This window comes from Lagenorhynchus albirostris, chromosome 2 (genome assembly GCF_949774975.1).
Source record: "Lagenorhynchus albirostris chromosome 2, mLagAlb1.1, whole genome shotgun sequence".
Classification (NCBI taxonomy): domain Eukaryota; kingdom Metazoa; phylum Chordata; class Mammalia; order Artiodactyla; family Delphinidae; genus Lagenorhynchus; species Lagenorhynchus albirostris.
In genome coordinates, this window is record NC_083096.1 from 153182491 (window position 1) to 153206423 (window position 23933).

General features: G+C 46.0%; 1 protein-coding gene and 1 long non-coding RNA gene across 12 annotated transcripts in view; one reads left to right on the forward strand and one right to left on the reverse strand.

Moving 5' to 3' along the window:
• Positions 1 to 22154, reverse strand: part of CTPS1 (CTP synthase 1) — a 30414-nt gene extending 8260 nt beyond the window's left edge. For 7 of the 11 annotated variants that reach the window (XM_060140390.1, XM_060140387.1, XM_060140388.1 and 4 more), the window contains exons 1-12: positions 22032 to 22154; positions 18543 to 18721; positions 16441 to 16611; positions 13614 to 13714; positions 12726 to 12842; positions 9944 to 10027; positions 9382 to 9462; positions 5854 to 6005; positions 4622 to 4754; positions 1773 to 1861; positions 876 to 970; positions 130 to 192 (exon numbers count right to left, since the gene is read on the reverse strand). In XM_060140390.1, the coding sequence (XP_059996373.1) occupies positions 130 to 192; positions 876 to 970; positions 1773 to 1861; positions 4622 to 4754; positions 5854 to 6005; positions 9382 to 9462; positions 9944 to 10027; positions 12726 to 12842; positions 13614 to 13714; positions 16441 to 16611; positions 18543 to 18721; positions 22032 to 22126 (1360 nt within the window). In that variant the 5' untranslated portion in view covers positions 22127 to 22154. The other 4 variants (XM_060140384.1, XM_060140383.1, XM_060140385.1 and 1 more) reach the window with 4 other exon arrangements.
• A 78-nt stretch (positions 22155 to 22232) lies between these two features.
• LOC132514889 (uncharacterized) lies at positions 22233 to 23223 on the forward strand. The gene is made up of 3 exons (XR_009538975.1): positions 22233 to 22342; positions 22649 to 22972; positions 23093 to 23223. It is a non-coding gene; the product is annotated as an uncharacterized LOC132514889 (long non-coding RNA).
• The last annotated feature ends 710 nt before the right edge of the window (positions 23224 to 23933 follow it).

Below are 23933 nucleotides of genomic sequence, written 5' to 3' on the forward strand. Positions count from 1 at the left end.
CAGCTCCCCTAGCTGCATCTGCGAGGTACTGAGAAACCAGGCCTGGCCTCCATGGCTCCCCCTCACCCAACAGCTGCCAGAAACACTGAAGTGAGAAGTTAACAGATTTTTAAGTAGACACTTACTTACCTTGCCATCCCAGCACATTTCTTGAAAATTCAACCACTGCCAACTGCATTCCTAAGCACACGCCTTGCAGGTGGAGGGGAAAAACACATGAAACTCCATTGAAAAGTCAGTTCCCACATTTCCAACCCGCCTACGTGGACTTGGTGTCCTGATTGTTCCCAGAATTCCAATTACAAACTCTCGTAATTCCCTGCTATAAACATGCAACCCCCTGCTATGTTTTATCTGTACCAGATTTCAAAAACGGGGTCTAAGAGTATACGATGATTCCAGGTTTTAGAAGTCATGCGATTTTAGAAATAAATAATATTCTCTTCAGTACTTTAAAATTCAAGTCTTCTTACCCTCTCTCATTAAGTTCCCAGTTACGATTGGTCGTGTTGGAAATGACTAAAATTTACAGCACCAGGAAGCATCCAAAATCATTCTGCCCAATTAGACAGCTGGTGTCCCAAATAAGCATATAAAACGCAGTCTCACATGTCCTGCCAAACAGCTGGGTCCAGTAAATGGACAAGATTTCCTAATTGCTATTTCATTCTCTCAAAATTCCGTGACAGCCACGTGGAGCTCAAGCTTAAATTTTTCCTTTTAAAGACCAGTTGGAATTTCTCAAAAAACAGAACCAAAAAGGCTTATACTTGAGTTGCTATCTGGAAAGATGGCATCTATGTTTGGTCTCGATGATCTCCGTTTTAGTTACAGGCTCCCACGGGGCACCTTTTCTTGTCTTTCCTACTCCTTACCCAAAAAAGGCTTCTTCTGTTTCCGAGCCCAGGAGATCGCTTGGATTTTTCCTTCAGTCCCTCGGACACCAAATCCTCCTGGAACCAGCACGCCACTGTGCAAGAGAGCATACCACAAGCATCCCTTTCCAGTCCAGCTCGCAATAACCCTCCAAGGAGTCACTTCCAAGCCACTGGTGCCATGAAGTCACTCCACACACTTGGCTGCTGGGGCTAGGACTGTGATTTCAACACTGCCAATGAGCTGTGCAGAAACACTGTGGACTTAGAAAATGCACACAAAACCATCCACTTTCTTACTAACATCAGAAAATGCTTATAACCAGTTAAGAAAAAAAAAAAAAAGATGTTGTACATAATTGTAATACCACCTCTGCACAGTATCTGTCCCAGGTAGGGATTCTTTCCTTAAGTTTGCCATTTTTTTTACCTCTTGGCTTGAAGTGCTCCCCTGAGTAGGAAGGGGGCCTTTGCTGGCCACACTGACCATGGCTGTATGGCTCCGTAAGATTCAGCTGTTCTAGTGAACTAGATATTCAGGCTTGACTTTTTACTATTGTAGACAAGAGCTGCCCAAAATGAACTATTTATGAGACTCGACTGACGGGTACTCAGCAAATGTTCTGGGTGAAACACCTTTAAATAATAAGCCTTATCCACAGATGCATTCAGTAAACATTATCAATAACATTAGAACTCGCTTTCTTCACATTTAATGAAACTGATGAGCCATGTTTTTGTGAGGCTTCAGTCATCCGGTATGTACGTAGTCCTTTCAGCAATTAAAAGACATTGAAACAAGCCGATTTCCTACCACCAGCACAAGAAAGCACAGCACTTGGTTCATTAAGACAAACCCCAAACCCCTGGAAAGCAAAGGTAGCGAGTTCTGCTTACTGAGCGCTGCACAGCTTCTGCCAGGCCTCGTGGTAGCGCACGGGCTCCTCCTGCAAGGTGCTCGGCTCCAAGTCCGTGGAATCTATGTACTGGGAGCGGCCAGAGCGGAGAGAAAAGCAGCAGCCTCGTGACTCCTGAGCGCTCACCATTTCTAAACAGTATTACCAATGCTCCATCTTTCTCAATTTTAAACTAAAGTTTAAAAACAACCCTAATGTATTTACACTTACTAATCTTTTTAAAATAAACTTTAAGAGCTTTCTTATATTTTAAAATATGAGTTTCCTTCCCGAATCATTTAATTCCCAACTCTGGCTGTCCATCCGCTCTACACTCAGTCCGCTAGCGCAGACCCTGAAGTCCTCTCTGTTCAAGATGTCTCCCCCAGTCCATCTTCCCCCTAGGTCACTTCTCACTTTTCTCAACTGTGTTGAAGTATAATTTACACACAATGAAACACAAGCATTTTAAGTGTGCACTTCATGAGTTTTGTCCCACATGCACACAAAGGTATGACCACCATTTCGATCAAGATCCAGAAAGTTCCTGTCACCCCCCCACCCCGGTTCCCTCTGCCCCCTGCAAACACCGTCCTCCCTGCTTCCTGCCTCAGACAATCTGGGCTCTGCTTTCATCACCGCAGGCTGTAGCTCCTTTAGAACTTCAGACAAATGGAACCATGCAGCGTGCAGCCTTCTGTGCCTGCCGCCTTCAGCTCCCTGCAATGTCTCTGAGATCCACCCGTGTTGTTGTGTATCACCACGGAGTTTATTCCTTTTTACTGCTGGGTACTTTTCTACTGTAGGAATACACCACACGACATGTTTATCCACCGACTCGTCCTAGACTTCTGGGCTGTCCCCAGATTTTGGCTGTTATGACTAACTGGTCCATTTGTATAAAAATAGATTCTTTTGGTGGACATGTTTTCATTTCTCTCGACTAAATATCTGGGAGTGGGATTTCTGGGTCACACGCAGTAGGCGTGTGTTTACCTTCATATGAAACCGCCAGACTGTTTCCTCAAGCAGCTGCACCAGTTTACACTCCCACACCCTCACTGACAGGCTCAGCCACTCAGGTGGGTGGGTGTTGGTATCTCACTGAGACTCAATTTGCATTTATCTCCCTGACAACTGAAGGCGTTGAGCATCTTTTCGTGTATATCATGTGCATCTCCTATGAAGTGTCTGTTCAAATCTTCTGCCCACTTTTTTATTAGGTTGTTCGTTTTTTTCCTGCTCCTTCCTATTGCCCTGCGGTGATTTCCCTGAACCCCAGGGCAAAATCCAGGAGTGGCCCAGTTGAGGGGATTCATGACCTGGCCCTCGCCAGCCTGTCTCCAGATACCCTCCAATTCACACTTTTCCATCCACTGAGTTCCCAACCATTCCACACCTCCAAGTCCTTGGATATGCGCTGCCTGCTGTCGGGAATGCCCTTCCCTGCTACCTTATCCATCTTCCCAACCTGCCCACGGGCCCCTCCTCACACGTCTTCCAGGGCAGGTTTGCCCCCTCTTCTGCCTGCTCCCTCCACACCTGAGAGACCTCACTGACTCGGATTCCCCTCTCGGCCACCACCATCTAACACATGATCGGCACAGGCTACCTCCAAGGAGATAAAATAAACGAATGATTGAAAGAACTAGCAAAAAAGTAAGTCAGGGCAGGGTAACGAGATCCCACAATTCTTAAAACACATATAACAGCTCATCCTCTCGGCACCTGTTCACCAGCATAAAGCAAGCCACGTTTTCATGCCGAGAAGCCCCTGGAAAGTAGGAGGCCAACCCCAGTGCCAACAGCGAGGGCAGCTGCTCGGGGCCATCAGCTCTGCCCCCTCCCCCGCGAGTCAACACCCCTCAGCACTGAGCTCCAGCTTCACTTCTAATTTCCATCTCTTCCTGATAGGCTCCATCTGGGAGCTACCTTGCTGGAAAAAAGGTATAAAGGGACAAGTGGAAGAGCTGACACATATGGTACTTACTCCCTGCCAGGTACAGTTCTAAGCACTTTATATGAACTCATTCAATTCTTATCATAAGAGCCCTGTGACAACCCTTTTTTTTTTTTTTTTTTTTTTTGCGGTACGCACACCTCTCACTGTTGTGGCCTCTCCTGTTGCGGAGCACAGGCTCCGGACGCGCAGGCTCAGCGGCCTTGGCTCACGGGCCCAGCCACTCCGCAGCATGTGGGATCTTCCCGGACCGGGGCACGAACCCACGTCCCCTGCATCGGCAGGCAGACTCCCAACCACTGTGCCACCAGGGAAGCCCAACAACCCTTTTTAAAGACGGGAAAACTGAGGCCCAAAGAGGGCTAAGCAGCTTGCCCAGCATCACACAGCCTCGGAGGCCTGGCCGCCTGGCTCTGGAGCCCCTGCCCTGAACCTCGACACTCCACTGCCTCCAGCCTGACACGCCAGCAGCTCAGCTTCTGCCTGGCACGTCCAGAGCAGAGCACAGTGACCACCGTTCACCGGGCGCTGCCCGTGTTCCCGGCCTCGGCTGGGTGACTGGACACTTGTTCCTGAGAAACCTCCCAGCTCCACGGGGGGGACGCTGGTACAGGTGCCAGCAACTGTGCAGCACGCTTAGCCGCCAGGACTCCCCATTCCCAGGGTCACCTGACGTTCAGATCCAAGGAGTCACTCTCTGGGATTCTACTCTGACTACATCTTCTCTTATTTCCTGAAAATGCTCGGCTGTCCTCTCCCAGCCAGGAGCCAACCACAAATCCTTTTGACTCCTAAAAAAGAAATTCTAAGCTCCAATAACACAAAGCAGGTGTGCACGCAGCACCTGAGAGTAGAGACGGCCTCCCTGTACGTGTGCGACACCTCCTCACCTTGATTTCCAATTTGTGGTTTATGGCCAGTGCAGAATGCTCCAGAGCTTTAATGACGGAGGCGTACGAGTCTGAGAACTTGGTGTATTTGCCCACGAGGGCAATAGAACAGGTCTCCAGCAGGCGATCATATCTGTCACACAAAAGTCAAGAAACACCAAATCACTCAGAATGTACATACCCCCGTGAGGTCAAAATCACCTTTTAAAGAGAAGAAAAACATGTCTGGGAAAAATATGATAGGAGCAACTACTGTCTGTGTTCTATGTACTGCACAGTAAAGAGGAAGCAATTTTCAGATCAACGTGGCAGGCTTTGTAAAGAAAGTAGGATTTTGGAACCTGTTACAAAGAGATAGCTTCAAAATCCGTTCCAAATTTGGTTTTCTTTTTTTTTTTTAAGTTAAAAAATTAACAAACACAGACAATTCACAAGAGTTAATGTGATGAAGGGAACAGTCAAATTATGGGGCATCCACACGAGAGTCCGTACTCATTAAAATTTTTCATTATAAAGTATAATTAGTAACACAAAAATAAAACTGTGCCATTTTTGTGGCTGCATAATGATATACAAGCAAATGGACACAGACTGAAAGGGAAAATGTCAAAATGAAAATAAGTATCGCTGAACAACAGCACGCGTGCTCCCTCTACAAATGCTCATTAGTGCCATCCAGCTGACTCGGCAGCTACGACACCACACGCCCAGTGCTCCGAGGCGCTGTGTGAAGATCTGTGAGGTGCTGTGCAAGAGCGAGGAGGCAAGCAGAGTGGGGACAGCTCTCAATCTGATGAGCTTTGACAGCAGCAGGAAGAAAAGACCGGACCCCCTTGTCGATCCTTTTGTAGTATGGGGTGAGCAGCATGTTCCCAAACACAGCTCAGATACTTGGGAGCAGCCAGGAGTGCTCCAGCCACATCCCGCCATCCACGTGGGCCTCGGATACCAGTGCCAACCCACCGCAAGGAGGCCTGTTTGCGTGGGAGACAAGGGTGATAGCTGTGTGATCGGAACTCCCTGAGACCCGGGACCCGGGCCAGCTCTACTGGGACTTCCTCACCCATGATGCAGCTACATGAGGGCTAAGATCCTTTCTTTACACCCCTTACCATGAAGGCCTTTTCTAGCGTGAGTTGATAGCACAAGTAAGAAAGAGCTGAATTCCCTGAGCTCCTACGAAAAAAAAAGAAATAAGGCTCGAACTCCCAGCCCCTTATTATGAAGCAAACCTGTCAGCCATCTCTTTCCACTTCATCAGCATTTTCCGTGGCTGCCTCTCAATAGGAAGGTCAAGTCTCCGGAGAAAATAATCTACAACCCCCTGCTCTTCTAACAACAAGGGGACTCGGTAGATGGACGAGACATCGTGGACACAGATCACCTGTTTAAAAATGAGCAAAGGTTAGTTCATTAAAACAAACAAAAACTAACTGGGCTGACGGACTCCTACCAGCTCTTAGGACCTTGGGAAAATAACTGTTTTAAATTTGAAAACAAAGAAAACGACAACTTTCTAAAAAATATAAATTACCAAACTGACTCAAGAAGAATAGAATACATAGTGGCTAATCTCCTATGAACATGGATGCAAAAATCCTTAAAAAAAAAAACCTTCATAAACCAAACCACAAATTAGTTAAAAAAAAAATTCATGTCCAAGTAGGAACTGTCCCAAGAACAATGGTTCTCAAAATTGGCTGTCACTGGCATCACCTGGGAGAGCTTCTAAAAATTCAAAAGCCCATGCCGCACCCCACACCACTTACATTTAACAGTGGAATTCACTACATGAATAGATTAAAGTGGGAGGGAAAATCACCTCAGTGGAAGCAGATTTAATAAAAATTCAAAACCAATTCATAATAACAACTCCTGGTAAATTAGGAGTGTTAGAGAAAATGTGAAAATATAAAAACCCCACAGCAAACATCATTTGGTTTGATATTTAATATTAATGCTTAATATTTAAAGTCTGAAACAGGCAAAACTGGTCACTAATCACTACTTCTATTCAACAGTGTACTAGAGATATTAGCTATTACAATTAGATAAGAAAAAAATGTACATGAATTGGAAAATAAGAAAAAATTGCCACTAATTGCATATAATATAACTGCTCACCCGTAAAAACCACGGGAATTTACAGGCAAACAATCAGAACTAACGGGGCTTCCCTGGTGGCACAGTGGTTAAGAATCTGCCTGCCAATGGAGGGGACACGGGTTTGAGCCCTGGTCCAGGAAGATCCCACATGCCGCAGAGCAACTAAGCCCGTGCGCTACAACTACTGAGCCTGCGCTCTAGAGCCCGTGAGCCACAACTATTGAAGCCCGCGAGCCTAGAGCCCATGCTCCGCAACAAGAGAAGTCACCGCAGTGAGAAGCCCGCTCGACACAAATGGAGAAAGCTTGCGCACAGCAACAAAGACCCAACACAGCCAAAAAAATTAAAAGTAAAAAAAAAATTTTTTTAATCAGAACTAACAATTTTAGTAAGGTTGCTAAGCTTGAGATCAATGGGCAGAAGTCAGCAGGGTTTCCTATACATGGGTCTTATTTAATCAGGAAATATAATTTTTAAAAATACACCATTCACATAGTAACAAAAATTATGAATACCTATAAATAAATTTAAAACACAATTCACAAAGATAAATAAGCCTAAAAACCACCTTTAAAAAGAAAATTGTAGAATATTATTGAAAGTTCTTTCAACGCATGGAGCTGGAAGAGATAGATATCTATACATGCAAAAACATGAATTGCAAATTTTACTGAAAAGTTACTATCCATAAAAATTAACTCATAATGAATCCTAGACCTATGTGTTAAGCCCTAAAATTATCAAACTTCAGAAGAAAATCTTCATGACCTTGGTTAAGTAGAGCTCTTAGATATGATACCATAAGCACAACCTATAAAGAAAAAAATGAATAAATTGGGAGTTCATCAAAATGTAAAAGCTTTTATGCTGCCAAAGACACCATTAAGAAAATGAAAAGACATACACCTGAAATTAGCACATTATAAATCAACTATACTTCAATTAAAAAAAGAAAAGACAAATAAAACCAAAAGAAAATGAAAAGACAAACCACAAGCTGGGAGAAAAAAATGTGCAAATCATATATCTGGTAAAAGACTTGCACTGAGAATATATAAAGAACTCCTATCACTCAATGAGATAAGCAACCCAATTAAAAACAGGCAAAAGATGTGAAGTTCCAATTTAAATATAGAAACAACTGTCACATTTTTTAATAGTAACTAATTTTAATGATAACCTATTCTATTATAGAATTGAATTACCTTCACTTGCTGGGACAGAAATATCTAAAATAACTGAAGTGCATGAAAAAAGGCTCTTCATAACAATGAAAGTATTCTGATGTTCCATGTACTTAGTACGAAGCAGAATCCCTTTGATGGGCTCCTGGCTCAGGCATTGTGTCCAGGAACACTGATCTCAGGTGTCAGGCTACCCTCACACCCTGAAGCTTGAGCCATCGTGGAGATGGAGAGGACAGCTGCTTCTAATAGTCAAAGGCTTTCCTCTTGCTCTATTCACTTTAATGCCAGGGCGATGACTTTAATTGTTTTATATTCTCTCCCATACTCCTAGAAGCCTTGTGAATGGATTTCTCTTATTTTAGATCTTTTTTTTTTTTTTTTTGCGGTACGCCGGCCTCTCATTGTTGTGGCCTCTCCCATTGCAGAGCACAGGCTCCGGACGCGCAGGCCCAGCGGCCATGGCTCACAGGCCTAGCCGCTCCGCGGCATGTGGGATGTTCCCGTACCGGGGCATGAACCCGTGTCCCCTGCATCGGCAGGCGGACTCTCAACCACTGCGCCACCAGGGAAGCCCGGATTTCTCTTATTTTAACCCTGCTCCCTCATCCACTCCTCTCTAGGCCAGGTGGGCTCCCCGCTTAGTCTCCTGATCCTCAAATAACCTAGCAGTAGAACAAAACATCCATAACCTAATCATACGTTCCTTGACCTCAACTTCCCTTCTACTCTCCCCTTCAGCCAAACCTGATCAAAGCCACAATCCCAACTTACCACCACTGGAATTTCCATTACACACACCACACTTAGAAATATCACAGGTTCCAAAATGTTGAATTTCCTGTACCATAGGTAACCTCCATTAGCACAAGTAACAAAAAAGACTATATGTTTAGGGCCTACAACACCTTAGACAGCAGGCAACAGGAATATAAAGTTGAATAAAGTGATCCTTGCCCTCAAGAAGCTCAGTCTATGAGGAGAGACAAACACGGACGAACACACAGACACACAGACACACAGGAACACTTACACACTAAGGGGCAGTATGACAGGCTTACCACCAGGACCTGTGAGACACACAGGTCACTCAGAGAAGATTAACCTTGAGGTTTGAGGAGGTTTGGAAGGTAAAGCTACTCAGACAATACTGTGTCCTAGCTGGGCTCCAAAGGATGAAAATGAATAGGAGATTGCCAGGCCTATTACAGGGAGAGGGGAACACCCACTCTGCATGGCTGGAGCAAACAGTACAAGGAGCGGGGACAGACAGGAGAGGTAAAAGATGTTCGGGGAACCACAGAAAATAAGGTGATGGAGAATCACAGGGCCGGTGGGTGTCAGTTCCTCTACAGAACAGTTTACTGTCTCAAATTATGAAATAACAACAAGGCTCATGAAACTGGCTAAGAGACATTAGGATAATTAGCAGCAAAAAATAAGTTATGTGAAGATGGGATTTCTACTTACTTGTTCAGGTTCAACATGGCAGAACATTGATATTTTCTCTTTCACTGATGTGTCGAGAGGATTTGAGCACCTGCACACAACCTAGACATTTGGATGGACACAAGGGGTTACAAAATTGGGTTTTTTCTCCTGACTGAAATTAAAGTAGACACCACATTGTCAAGCTGGATGAAAATGTTAACTCCTAGCACGATGCACATAAACTGTAAAAATGTTACTTGTTTTCAGAACTGAAATTCCTAAATCCCAAGTTGGAGAAGCATGAGAGAGCGGCAGGACAGACAGATTAATGAGCCAACTGGAGTTTTCCTCAACCGATGTTCTTGGGTAGGAGGGACAGGAGAATGAATGATTGGCTGGGAAGAGAAGACAGGACCTCACACACACCAGGTAAGAAAATCTTTGCAAACCACAACCCAGTTCACTCAGCACTAACCCTACTTCTCCACCATCGGCTTGGCTAACTAAATGGGGGCCAAGAAAAGGTTTTGGCTGCCATGGAGGCGTGATCTTAATTAGACAGATAAGATCACTCTGAAACGAGGTAACCAGGAAATCTTACCAGATCTGGGGAAAGCCCAAGCCCTCTGAGTTCCCGAACACTGTTCTGGGTGGGTTTAGTCTTCTGTTCCCCTGTTGAACTTGGCTATTTTACAGAAGGAAAAAAAAGTTAATTTCTCTATGAAAAGGCATTTTCAGCTGTGACTTTTCCCCGAACCTCTTTTTATAATAGATAATTTGACCATTTACCTAGTTTAGTTTTTATTTTTGTCAAAGTTACACATGCATATATTTGAGAGTCAAGTAGTTCTGTACGGTTTGTCCTAACAGCAGTAGTTAGCAGCCCTGTCTACCCTTTCCCCTTTCCAAACCCTAGAGATAGCCACTCTTTCACTTTTTCTTTTTATTTGAAGTACACCTGATTTACAATGTTATGTTAGTTTCAGGTGTACAGCAAAGTGATATATATATATATATATATTTTTTTTTCAGATTCTTTTCCATTATAGGTTATTGCAAGATACTGAACGCAGTTCCCTGTGCTACACCGTAGGTCCTTCACTTTCGCACTCTTGGATGATCCTCCTAGTATGCTTTCCTGCTACTTCTTTGACATTTAGTTTGAGGCATTTTCTATTGACTTCCTGTTGGGTAAGGAATCCACTCTTTTCATTCCCCTGCCCCCATTACACGCCCTGACCTGTGTATGCAACCCCTATTTCACGATCCCTCTTCAGTGTTTACATACTTTTGAGTATTTACATACTGTGTACCATGAAAACCACGTGCCATAACTTTTCCTTTCTGGCCCAATTATTTGTTTTCCTTAGTTGGTTTTTTGGTTTTGTTGATATGCTGAGTTTTCTATGTACTAAATTTTCTTTATTCTCCTCTCACACTTAAAGATACATTTGTTGGGTACAGAATTCTAAGTTAGAAGTCATTTTCCCTAAGAATTTTTAAGGAAACAGCTTCACTGTCTTTTAGCTTTCGGGATTGCTGTTGAAGTCTAATGCCATAATGACTCTTGGTTTTTTTCTTTAGAGTTCTTTTTAGAATTTCTGCCCCATTATTCCAAAATTTCACAACAATGTGCCTTGGTGGGGGTCATTTTTCATTTAATAGGCTGAGCGTTCAGTGGGCCCTTCCAATCTAGAAACTTCTATCTGGAAATTTCCTTGAATTATTTAGATCAGGAATCAGAAAACTTTTTCTATAAAGGGCCAGACAATAAATATTTTAGGTTTCGTGGGCCACAGTCTCTGTCACAACTACCCAACTCTGATTTTTTTTAAATTAATTTTTATTGGAGTATAGTTGATTTATAATGTTGTTAGTTTCTGCTGTACAGCAAAGTGAAACAGTTATACATATATACATATATATCCACTCTTTTTTAGATTCTTTTCCCATATAGGTCATTAGAGTATTGAGTAGAGTTCCCTGTGCTATACAGTAGGTTCTTATTAATGTTTTAATACAAATGGGCATAGCTGTTTCATTTTCAAAAACAGAGGGTGGGCTGATTTGGCCTGTCTGTTGACCTCTGGTTCACATCACACTTCCCTCTCCATTTCTATTATTTTTTTGAAAATCCCGTTATTTGGATCAGAACTCCTAGACCAGCCTCTAATTCTCTTGCCTTTTCTCTCCTATTTTCTCTCTCTTGACCTTTCTTCTCTACTTCCTGGGTATTTCCTTAAACTTCTTTTTCATTCCTGCTATCCGATTTTTAATTCCCAGGAATTCTTATCTATCCTCGGAATGTTCTCTTCTTAAGGTACCCAGCTCTCGTTTAACAGATGCAGTTTACCTCCTCTTAATTCTGAGGATATTACTGATATGTTGCTTTGTTTTCTTTTTCTAAGGTTTCCTTTTCCTACTCCCTGCAGAGCCTCAATTTCCTCTGTTTTTTCTGTTGTTCAGGTCTCTTACACGCTAAATGCTTTCTCCAAATGTCTGGTGATCACCGGCTGCCGGCTCACTCTAAAAGCTAACCGGAAGTTCTCCGAGTGGGTGACCTTGCCCACCAGGGTCCTCACTGCGGGAATCTGGCTGGTCTGTTTTCACTGAGGAGCCTCTGAGGGCAGTGTGTTTTCTCCTGGGTTAGTTGCATACCCCAAGAAGAATCTTACAATCTCCTACGTAGACGGTCCCTGCCTGGCTGTGATGATTCTGCAAATCAAGTAGCAGAAATCACACTGTCCCTAGTGCCTGCTCATCCAGAGAAAGCCTACATTCTCTGCCAAGATGGGAGAGGGACTGATGCCCAATTGTGCATAACAGGGAAGGGGATGCCAGGGTCTAAGTGCTTCTGAAACGGTAGTTATAACGAGTCCCACCCCCAGCCCCAGAGGTGCCCGGTGCTGCCCATTCCTGAGTCTTTGGGGTTCTGCAGGGCAAGCAGGGTTGCTTCCCTGCTTTCTCCGCTGCAGGCTTAGAATCCAGCTCTCCCAGGTCTGCTCAGTCCATTTCTACATGGCCATCTGCTTTCTGCCTTCCTAATTTTTGTCACTACTGACTCCATTCAGAGTATTTTATCTTTGTGAATTTTTGCCTTAAAAAGAAATTCCCTCTACTCCAGTTGTAGTGGAGTTTCATCACATAGTAAAGACAAATGGACACATGCAACCCACTGTCTTTAACTGTAATTTCCCTGATTAATTTTCCAAATGTTTTCCATTTGATCTTTTCAAAAAGTATGATTATAATAATTTAAAATTCACAAAGAAGTGTTTTATTCCCTGCTTCCTGCACCTCAAATATTTGAAACAGATAAGGAATGAAAACCATCCTCTCCTCCCTCCTCTCCATCCCCCAAAGTAAAGCTCTGAATGCCTTACCTGAGGAACTAGACTGACATGAATGTTACAGAAGTTCTCTCTTTTGACCTTGAACTGGAATTGACGGAAGGCCTCAATAAAGGGCATGCTTTCTATATCTCCTACTGTCCCACCAAGCTAGAAGAACAAAGTTAATTTAGAGGTTAAGCACTAAACCTTCCTTTTGTGGTTCAGGTGTCTAACAACCATACTCTGTCATCTCAATTCAATGATCAGTAACAGTGTAACGCAGACTCCCTGGGCCTATAAAATGTCATTTAACATACTGACACTGGACGTTTTTCTTTGTGCTAAAAGATTACTTTTTATGATAGGTTCAACATTCCCCAAGGTTATCATGGATCTTTCCACATCATTTCAAGAAAACGGTCAGGTGAAAGACGCACTAGGAATTTTATTTGTATGAAGAGTCACAAAGCAAAGAAATCAAAATCTTATCTACTTAGCCATAAATAACTTCTATATTAAAAAGCAGTTATAAACCAACTGCTGGAACTTTTGAGTCTCCTGTTTTCACAGGAACACGGAGATCCAACAGCTAGGATCAGCAAAGCAGGAGTACAGAAACTAAAACCAAAACAGGCTCATTCAGAGGGATGAACATTCCTGCCAGAGGAAAGCTGAAGGTCAGGTCACCTGACTTTCTCGAGAGACAGACGAGAATGCGTCATGCCACTCTTAGGAACTGTGTGAACGAAGTATTGCTTTCGATGGTGCAGCCACTCCACGTGATGGTGACTGTGCCCTTACCTGCCACGCTGCCCTTAGGAGGGTCAAGGGGTTCACAGGCAACTGGCTTATCAGTTGCTGGTGGGTGGCTAAGGTGGAGAAAATGTACACCTGGTCACATGCGCAGGTACCACGGAGTTCCAAACAGACTCAACAAACCTCAATAACACACACTTGAGGCTCCAGGCCATCTTCATCCACGGGTATTAACGCCTGTCTCATTACCCACTCCTGGATCGCATCTGTGATGTGCGGGACTACTGAGGAAGAGAAAGGACATACGTGACCTACACGTCCCATCCCGTCCCATCCGCATCAATTGAGGCAGACACACCCTCTGTGACAACAAACTGCAGAGTAGCAGTGGGCCGTAACAGTATTTTCGAGACCCCTCTCCAATGCCCTTAACAAATCACACTACCCCCGGCCTCCCTTCCAGATTTCCTGGTTGTGACTAGAAGCCCCACAGGAGAGTAGGGACTCGAGGGGTGACCTGAGCCACCCCAGAGCAGTGGCCTCAAAGCAGAATCTACCCTGGCCACTCCTACTGCTTACAGCTGGGGGCGGTGGGGGGGGAGCATATCACACCCTTTTTCAAGGACAAGGGAGCACCAGGACCCTTTACATTTCCAGCTTACCCAAGGGTAGATAATCTACTGCAGAGACAGGGAAGTGCAGCAGTGGTCGGGAGCACAGCAGCTGGGGCCAGAATGCCTGGATTCAAGTCTCAGTTCCACCACTCGTCAGGTGTGGGTCTTTGGGCAAATTACCTAACTATTCATAAGTTCGATCTCCCTATCCGTTAACTGGAGGTAAGAGCTTCTACTTCCTGAAGTCATGGAAATGTAGCGACAGAGCACAGGGGAGATGCTGAGCAGAGCCCCTGCGTGACGGTGCTCATGAACCCCAGCCGTGGCTCGGCTCTTTTTAGACCACAGTCGTGGGGCTCAGAAGGCCAGCTCCTAAGGGGCAGAGACTGCTGTTTAACTTGCTATGTACAGAACCGGCAGTGCCTCAAGCACAGGATATTGCCTATTCCACACACAGCAGCCAGAGTGGCCTTTTAAAATGCAACTCAGAGTTCACCACTCCCAGGCTTAAACTCCCGAATGGCCTCCCACGGCTCTGAGTAAAATGCAACCTCTATGCCGTGGCCCTTCAGGGGGCCCCGTGGAACCTGGCTGCAGCCCACCTCTCCCACCTGCCCCTTGGTCTCAGTGCAGGAAGTCTCCCTCCTGGTCCCTGACCAGCCCCCTTGCAGCCGGGGCCCTGGGTCCGCGCCGAGCACCCCTTCTGCTCTTCCCAGGGCTGGCCTCCCAGCTCAAACGCCCTCTCTTGGAGGCTTTCCCTGACCACCTGTCCAGACTGCCTTCCACACCACTCTCTCTCTCTCTCTCCCCTCACTCTATTTAGTTCCTTCTCAGCTCCTATCAGACAACTCACTTCACCAGTTTGGTTTTTTCTCTCCCAGAAGGTAACCTCCATGAGGACAACGGCCTCACTGGGCTTGTTCATCATGCACTCCCAGTATCAGCAAGGGTCTGACCACACTGGGCACTCAAGAAATCGCTGATGAGTGAACAAATGAATTAATACACTAGAGGCCTAGAACAGCAAAATGATCAAGATCACTGCAACTCTTAATTGATCCCGTTCTGTGTTGGGAACTCAAGAGAAATACTCGACTGACTGAGCTCCTTTAATTCTCCCAGCAACCCGGATAGGTAGGTACTGTTATTATCCCCATTTCACAGAAAAGGAAATTAGACCTCAAAGAGGGGAAGTAATCTGCCCATGTTCACAAAGCTGGTTAAGTGGCAGAGCTAAGACCTACACATGACCCCCTAGCCCAGAATCCGGCCAGGGTGGCCCCAGGGGAGAGACAGCTGTCAGCGTGACCCTCAGCCTTCAGTCCAGTAAAGTCCAAAGTCAAAAGCAGATTTATTCTCATAACTCAGATGAGAGCCACTCTTCAGCAAGCCCCCAGATCTGGACTTATGCCATCATACTAGACCTGTGGCCTTCCAACACCCACTTTTGAAAAGCAGCGCTAGCCTCAAATGATCACTGTGCAAAACCTCCACCCAGCAGACAGACAGACGCTGCACTGGTGAAAGCTCAGGAGGACCCAGAGACCTGCTGCTCAGACTCCCTCTAACCCATGACCAACCCAAAGGCCAATGGACACAATGGGAGTCCTTTTCCTTCTCCCTGTCTATACACAGAACGTCCCAGATGCACAACATACACCGTCTGGCTGACTGCCCTCACCTAGCTGCTGTCATCACTTCACACTCATCACTGTGGAAAAACAACAGAAACTAAAACCAAAAAAGCCTCATTCAGAGGGATGAACATTCCTGCCAGAGGAAAGCTGAAGGTCGGGTCACCTGACTTTCTCAAGAGACAGACGAAAATGCGTCATGCCACTCTTATCGGTACAATTCATACTAAGCAAACGTATAAATGCTGAAAAAGGAGAACTGCATGAACGAAGTATTGCTTTCGATGGTGCAGCCACTCCACGTGACGGTAACTGTGCCCTTACCTGCCATGCTGCCCTTAGGAGGGTCAAGGGTTTCACATGCAACTGGCTTATCAGTTGCTGATGGGTGACTAAGGAGGAGAAAATGTACACCTGGTCACATGCGCAAGTACCACGGAGTTCCAAACAGACTCAACAAACCTCAATAACACACACTTGAGGCTCCAGGCCATCTTCATCCACGGGTATTAACGCCTGTCTCATTACCCAAATCATGAAGCTGGACTGTCAGCTTCAATGCCATTCACAGAGAGGCGGGAGCCTACTCAAGTTACTTTTTGAGTAAACAGCCATGCAACTCTGAATTTTCAACTGAAGACATGGTTCAGTAACAATACCTTGATACTTTCATGATGAAATTGCACAAAAGGCACATTTTTATACACAAAAGAAATTAAACTGGCTAAGACTTTTAAACCTTGAAGGCAAATCCAGTATTACCTTGGACGGTTTTCCCCAAGTAATCTCCTTTGCGTTCCTTGTTAATGACGTACTGATAGATCTTTCCAGTAGTCAGATTATTGTCCTTGGTGAGGCGGATGTCAAGGAAACGTTCATAGTTACCCAGGTCAAGGTCTACTTCCCCACCATCATCCAGCACAAAAACCTCACCTGCAGTGAACGGTGATAATGGTTAGGGTGCGCGAAAGATACAAATACCATGGCACAACTTGAGTCCCCAAATAAAACACTTGAAAAGAACAAAGTCTGCATTAACTTGACAGGAAGCAGGGAAATTTATTTCCAGAAAAGTAAATATGACAAGAAAGAAAAATCGCCAATCATTCTGCAAAAGGTTAACTCCATACTTCCAGTTTATCGCCAAACTCAGTCTGAATTAGAAGATTCTGTCATGAAACAGCATGGAATGAACAGAAGGAAACTACAGCCAAGCAAGACACAGGGAACTTTACATGGTATGGCATCTGCCACCTAAAGAAAAAGAACTTTTGTCTCAAGTCTCCTACCTGAGCAGAGAAAGGTTTGAATGTGATAAAAGTAGGATTTGATCCAAAAACTTAAACAAGGTATATATGTTACAGTCGTGTTGATTATAAAAATCGGCTTTTGGAGCACACTTTAGTCCAAAACAAAGGTGTGAAATTGCTCAAGTTTCCTCCTATTCCTTTGTTTAACAATCATTCCTTGAAATGTCATTCTAGAAATTCTGCCCCAAACAGGGCCTTCCTACCATCACAATGGGAGACAAGCCCCAAAATAGGAAAGTAAAAATGGTCTTGTTTTTCCCTCATTCTCTGCTCTCAGGAATGCCGAAATATTGCTCCAATTTTTTCCATCCTTCCTGACACTATTTATTACATAAAGATTTTTGCTCTGATGACACTCATAGATTTTTACTTCACATTAGAAAGTAGGAGTATGAAAACAATTTAAAAACTTGACGGACTTCCCTGGTGGCGCAGTGGTTAAGAATCCGCCTGCCAAGGCAGGGGATGCGGGTTCGAGCCCTGGTCCAGGAAGATCCCACATGCTGCGGAGCAACTAAGCCTGTGCGCCACAACTGCTGAGCCTGAGCTCTACAGCCCACGAACCATAGCTACTGAGCCCACGTGCCACAACTACTGAAGCCCGCGCACCTAGAGCCTGTGCTCCGCAACAAGGGAAGCCACCACGAGAAGCCCGCGCACCGCAACAAAGAGTAGCCCCCGCTCACTGCAACTAGAGGAAGCCCGTGCACAGCAACGAGGACCCAACACAGCCAAAAATAAAGAAACAAACAAACAAACAAATAAATACTTGAGAAGTATTTTTTAACATGTCTCAATAGTACATCTACCCCCAATTTTAAGAAATTACTCTTAGGCGATTCAGACACAGTTACTCATCACACAGTTGGTAGTAATCAGCAATAACAAAGAAGTATAGTGCCGTTTTCCTACCCTACCTTAACGGTTTCTCCTTTTCACTCACCTTGAAGGATGCTTGTTTTTACTATCCAAACTCTGTTAGCAAAGCAGAATCTCAAGCATACAGATCATCGAAATTCAACATCTATCCGTTGCCTGAATCCCTACAAGTGGTCCTTTGGCCTCTGTCTGAACACCTCTACCAAAGGGAACTCACAAAATCTTCACCCCACTTTTGGAGAGCACTTACTATTATAAAGATCTTACACTGGGCCAAAATCCATGGCCTTACAACTTCTCTCCACCCATCCTATTCCTAAAGATTGGGGCCACAAAGTATAAACATAATCCCTCTTCTCAAATATCTGAAGAAAGTTACTGTGTCACCAGATATCTTTCTTCAAGAGAAGAGACAAACTTTCATTCAGCTACCTAAAATATCATTCCTAATACAGAAACCACTGAACTCTAATCACTCCATTGCCTATTAAGATTTCTGCTTCTTCTCTGTCCAACTGAGAAAAGCATCACTCTGCTATGCTAAGGACCCCTCTCAGAAGGCAGGAAGTGGAGGTCATGGAATGCAAAATACACACAATTTCCAGGGGCTGACATTTTCTCTCACATATTACATGATTATTTTTAAACAAGAAAAAAGAAATGCATTTTGCTTACCATGCTCATAAGGAGAGAATGTTCCTGCATCAATGTTAATATACGGGTCAATTTTAATGGAGGTTACATGTAAACCACACGACTTGAGTATTGTGCCCACACTGCTGGCGATGATTCCTTTTCCAATTCCTGATATGACACCACCAGTAACTAGAATGTACTTCATTTTACTTGTTGACCTGGGAAAAAGAAAAAACATACCTCAACAAATCAAACTGATCTGGGTTCAAATCCTGGCTCTGCCACTTACCAGCCATGAAGTCTCTAGGAGCCTCGGTTTCCCTATCTGTCACATGACTTTGGAAGGTTGTTATATGGGATCCTAACAAATGTTTCTTGGATCACTCAATGGCTTTAGTCAAGTATGACTTGAAAAACAACTGCTAATTAAATAATGCAGCTTTTGTTTAAAACTTTGACAGCTAACAACCTCGAGAGCCAACATAATTTTTTTAAAAAAGCCAGCTCTGTTGATAGAACATTATGCCCCCAATGCTGGCTGACACTGCCGCCAGACACTGGGTTGTCAGGCAGGTGCTTCCCTACATGGAGAAAAAAATTTCAATCTTGGATGAGCACTCCAATTCCCCATGAAAGAGATAATGTCTTTGGCTAAACTAAAATTTATCGCCAAGAAAACACAGCTCCTCTAGGTTATAGAAGACCACATAAAAGAACTTCAACATTTAAAAGGAGTAGCAGTTAAAACTAAAGGTCTTTTAATTAAAGGTAGCTCTCTTCTGAAATGTAATAACTTGCTCCTTGCCAGCAATCTCTCCCAGGTATGCCATGAAGAGAGACTATATATATTGGAGGAAACAGACATCCGACAATAAACCAGTCTGAGCACATAATGGGCAGAGGACTCAAGGAGAGGGGAGATTAAATTAAACCCTAAGAGCCGGACAGTTGTGGCAGGGAATGGAAGAAACAGACTTCATGAGAGATAAAAGAGACGGATGGACGCAAGAACAGCAGGGGCAAGAGGTGAGCAGACAGACAGCAACAGGCTCGCCAGGGAGAATCGATCACTGGCCCCTGTTTTGGAGGCTCAGAAATAGCATTTGGTCAGTACACCCGAATGTGATCAAAATGAGAAACACAATCACAAGAAGAGAATGCTTGCTTTGGCATATGGTCTGGGACATTTTCCTCCTCTGGGAACACTTCTTGTGAAGCCAAATTATAATAAAAATAAGCTAAGAAGGGAACAAGGAAACTGGGCAGTTCTGCTTGAAGCATTCCACCTCCCTGCTCCGCTCTGCTCCTCCCCAAGGCAGGAATAAACATACTTGGCAAAGAGATGAGAATGCTCAGAATGTCTTCCCCCCTCAGACAGCAAGGAAAAGACCCAACCATGTCCTGCTCTTTCTATTCTGTTGCAGCACTCCCAAAAGCATGCTCCTCGGTTTCGTCAAAATGCACGTGGGATACCCAAAAAGGGCTCTATGGACAGATAAATCAGAGAAATGCTGGTTAAACAGTCAACTGGTTTCTTTAATGCAAGACCTCTGGGAGCCTTTAATAAGCTAATGTGCACTGTGATCTCCCAAAAGGGATATACAGTCAGCAGTTTCCCTAAACTTGTTTGACCCCAAGTCCCTAATATTTGGGGGAAACACTGCTCTGTCACTTCACAGCTGAACAGTGCCTTACTGACATGTGAACATCAGACCTGGCTACATTTTAGAGACATCCTAACCAGGCATATCCCTGAGACTATACCCTGGACTCACTGACTAAATTTTGGATGTTCCAGAAATTCCTCAGCCATCCTGCGTGGGTTATAGAGTGGGTTACTTCTATAGAAGATTCATCTCATCCATTTGCATTTGATTGGCCCCAACTTTACTCTAAGAAGACAACACCTCTCTTTAGGGGAGATGCCTGCAGTCCCCCACAGTGCCCTGCAATAAATATTCTAATGTACTCAAGAGGCCAGGCAGGAGAGGCTGATGGGACCCAGTCACCCCCATGTATGGACTACCCTGTAGGTAAGTGCTACTGTGCTAGACACTTCGGGGACTACAAAAATTATTCAGATTTGGGCCCACAGCTCAAGCTGCAGTCCATTTAGAAAGACAGAACATTTACAAATAAATGAGTAATCAATCCAGTGATGGTAGGAAGCAGAGGGATGATGTGTGACAGGTATAAATGGAAAAGGAGAGCAGAAAGCTTTCAGTAGCAAGACCAGGGTAAGGACCATGGCCCATCAGAGAAAGGTGAGAGGAGTGAAGGGAGGAGAGGAACCAGATGGCTGCTGCTGTGTTGACCTGAGACTTGCAACGGCCTTTAAGGGAAAGGGAACAGCGTGGACAGGAAGGTACAGCTATCTACAGAACACAGAGGGAGGGCCAAGGAAAGACACTGGGGGTGAGGGGGTGAGGGGGAGATGGTGGGAAATAAATAGGAAATTTAGGCAAGGGTCCAAATCATGGGGCAACTTGAGTGCTCAATCTGAACTTTAGTCTGAAGGTGATGAGAGACATGGGAAGGTTTTCAAGCACAAAAGTAACAGAAATCAAGATGCATCAAAGGAATTCATCAAAGATGACACAACAACAAAGATGTTGTTATTAAATGCCGAGATCCAGTTCCAGCTCCACCACTTGTGTACTGGGACCTGTCAAGTCACAGAAGCCGCCTGAAGCCCAAGTCCTCACATCCGTTAAACGGGGTTGAGAATCTCCGCATCGCCTGTGTCACAGGACTGCTGAGGATTCAAAATTATAATGAGTGTGGACGTAAGTGCGCCACGCACACGTAGTGAACTTCTTTAAAATGCAGCATCTTCGTTCTGGGCAGCCGGTAAGTAAGGAGGCCAGCTGTGGGGCCGAAGCCGACCTTCCCCCAGCACCTGGAGGCCGTCCGGCTCCGCGAGCTCCCAGGCCCCCTCCGCCCGCCGAAGTCCGGGCACGCCGGAGGGGGCCGCAGCCAGGCCGCCGAGCCCATCCCCCACCGCGGCGGGCGTGGCTCGGACCTTGATCCCCCTCTAACGAAGCTAAGGCCGTGCCTTAAGGCCGGAGGGCGAGGGCCGCGGCAGTCCGAATGGAGCGGCGACCGCCGAGCTGCTTGGGGCTGGCTGGGCAGAGGGGGCTCCCGAGCCTCTACGGCCCTCTCCGTCCCACAAGCCACCCTGGCACCCTGGTCAGGCGAGCCAGGCCGCGCTGAAATGGGCGCTGCCGGGACCCGCAGCCCGGGACCCGCGGCCTTCCCCCGTCGCCCCACGCCCCCCGCGGCCGGTCTCCCCGGCGGCGCCCGGCCACGCGGCCCCGTGCGCGGGAGCCGGCTCCTCGCCGGCCTGGCCGCCCGCCCCACTCCCTTTAGGCACGCAGCCCATTGGGCAGGCCGGCGGGCCACCTCACCCCTGATTGGTGGGAGCTGTGTCTGTCACCGGCGGTGGGGCTGTCCCGCGCCGGGCTCTGCTTCTGTCTCCGACTCCTGCACGGGAGAACAGCTCCCGCGGGATCCCTGGAGTCAGCCTACCTGAGGCCGGCTTTAAATCCTGCCGTTGGCTTAAGAGCTGAGAGGGCGACGCTCACGCTGAGCCCCCGGCAGCCAGTGCACCAGCCCGACCGCATGCGCCGGGCAGTCTTTCACGGAGGCGGGCTCTAGGCGGTGCGCACGCAGAGGCGGGGGGCGGGGTGGGGGCGCGGGCCCGCCCCAGGGCGGGACCTGGGTGCGCCCGACTCAGGGTCCGGAGTGCGCCGGCGCTAGGCCGGCGCGCTTTGCTAGTAGTGCTGCCTGCTTCTCCGGATCAATTTCCCAGCGCTGCTGTCGCCCGGCAGACGCAAGAGGTACGAGACGGGGCAGGTCACGGCGTCTTTGCCTTGTAGCCTTTGTCACAGCCAGTGGTTCAGGCTTCCTCTTTTGAGGGGGAGGAGACCATGTTTTGACTCACACCTGGCAAATCCATCGCCTGGCTCCAGCCCCCACCCCCACCCCGCAAAGGCCTTCTAGGAGAGACGAGATCCATCACACCGTGTCCCTGAACCGTCCGACCTTGTGGGCAAGGTGGTGCGACCCCAACCCATCTCTCTCTCTCACGCGGCGCCCTCTGAACCAAGGGATGCCGACAGTGTCACTCTCCGCCTCTATTACAGGGAAGGCCAAGACGGCGGCTGGGCGCTGGCTCCTTCCTCATCTGATGGGAGTAAGAATGAGAGAAGCAGAAAGAAAAGCCGGTGTGAAAGCCTCAGTCGCCCAGCCGAGTTGGAGGCCAGTGTCGCTGCATTGGAGAGAGCCAAAGGAAGAGAAATCAATACGGCGTGGCCACACTGCGCAGAGCATTATAGACCAAGGATTTTCTTTCCCCCTAAGGGCAGTGGAAAGCCATAGAAAGTTTTTTGAGGAGGCGGCTTGGTTTTGCTTTGAATAGTGAATATATGTTTTTTTCTCCAAACACTATACAAGTGTATACTTAAAAAGTAAGTCTCTGCATCCCAGTGTTCTGTTTTCTTCCTTAGAAGCAGTTTGTCACAAGTTCTTGTATACCATCATTGAGGGATGTAAAGAAAAGGTGTGACATGATCAGACTTGTGTTTCAGGAAAATGACTCAACCAAATGGATTCCAAGAAACCAGTTAGGAGATTTCTGCAATGGCCCCGAAGAGAGGCTTCTGGCTTCTTCTGTCTGAATCACCGCTTCTCCTGCTCTGCAAGCTGCACTCAGCTCCAGGCCTAAAACATGCTTCGGGTGTTTTATAGCCACACTTCTTTCAAGAAACATTTGGTGTTTATCAAAGTGCCTGGGACATGATAGACACTGAGAACATACTTGTCGAAGTAACGAAGGAGCTGTAGAAGATATAAAATTAGCCACTCTACTGGGTGACCACTTTACCCTTTCCTCTCCTTCTGTAAACCTCTACTCTCTCTCAGCGGATGGTCTTGCTTCCTATTTCATTGAGAAAATAGAAGCCATCAAGAGAACTTCCTTGAGCTCCCACCACCCTATCCATCAACCTACTTTCGTCTGTGCATGCAAGCTCTGCCTTGTCTTCTGTGCTGTGGACAAACTGTCCATGAGCCTCTTCTCATTGCTTCAAGTGCCATATCCTCTCATCAATTCAAGAATGTCCCACTAGTAGTTCTCCCCTCCTGCGTCATCGATTTTCCCTCTCTCCTAGATCACTTCCACTAACATGATGCAGTTTCTCCCGTCTTAAAACAAAACCCCTCCCTTGACTGTACGTAATTCTCTGGCTATCCCTCCATTTCTCTGTGCCCCTTTTCAACACAACTCCTAGAAAATGTTGTTTATGCTTGCTGTCTCCAATTTCTTCCCTCTCTCTTTAACTCATTCTGTCAGGCTGTTGCTCATGTAATTCCACTGAAACTGCTCTTGTCAAAAATTAACTTCTACCTTCCCCCACCTCGTCTCTATAC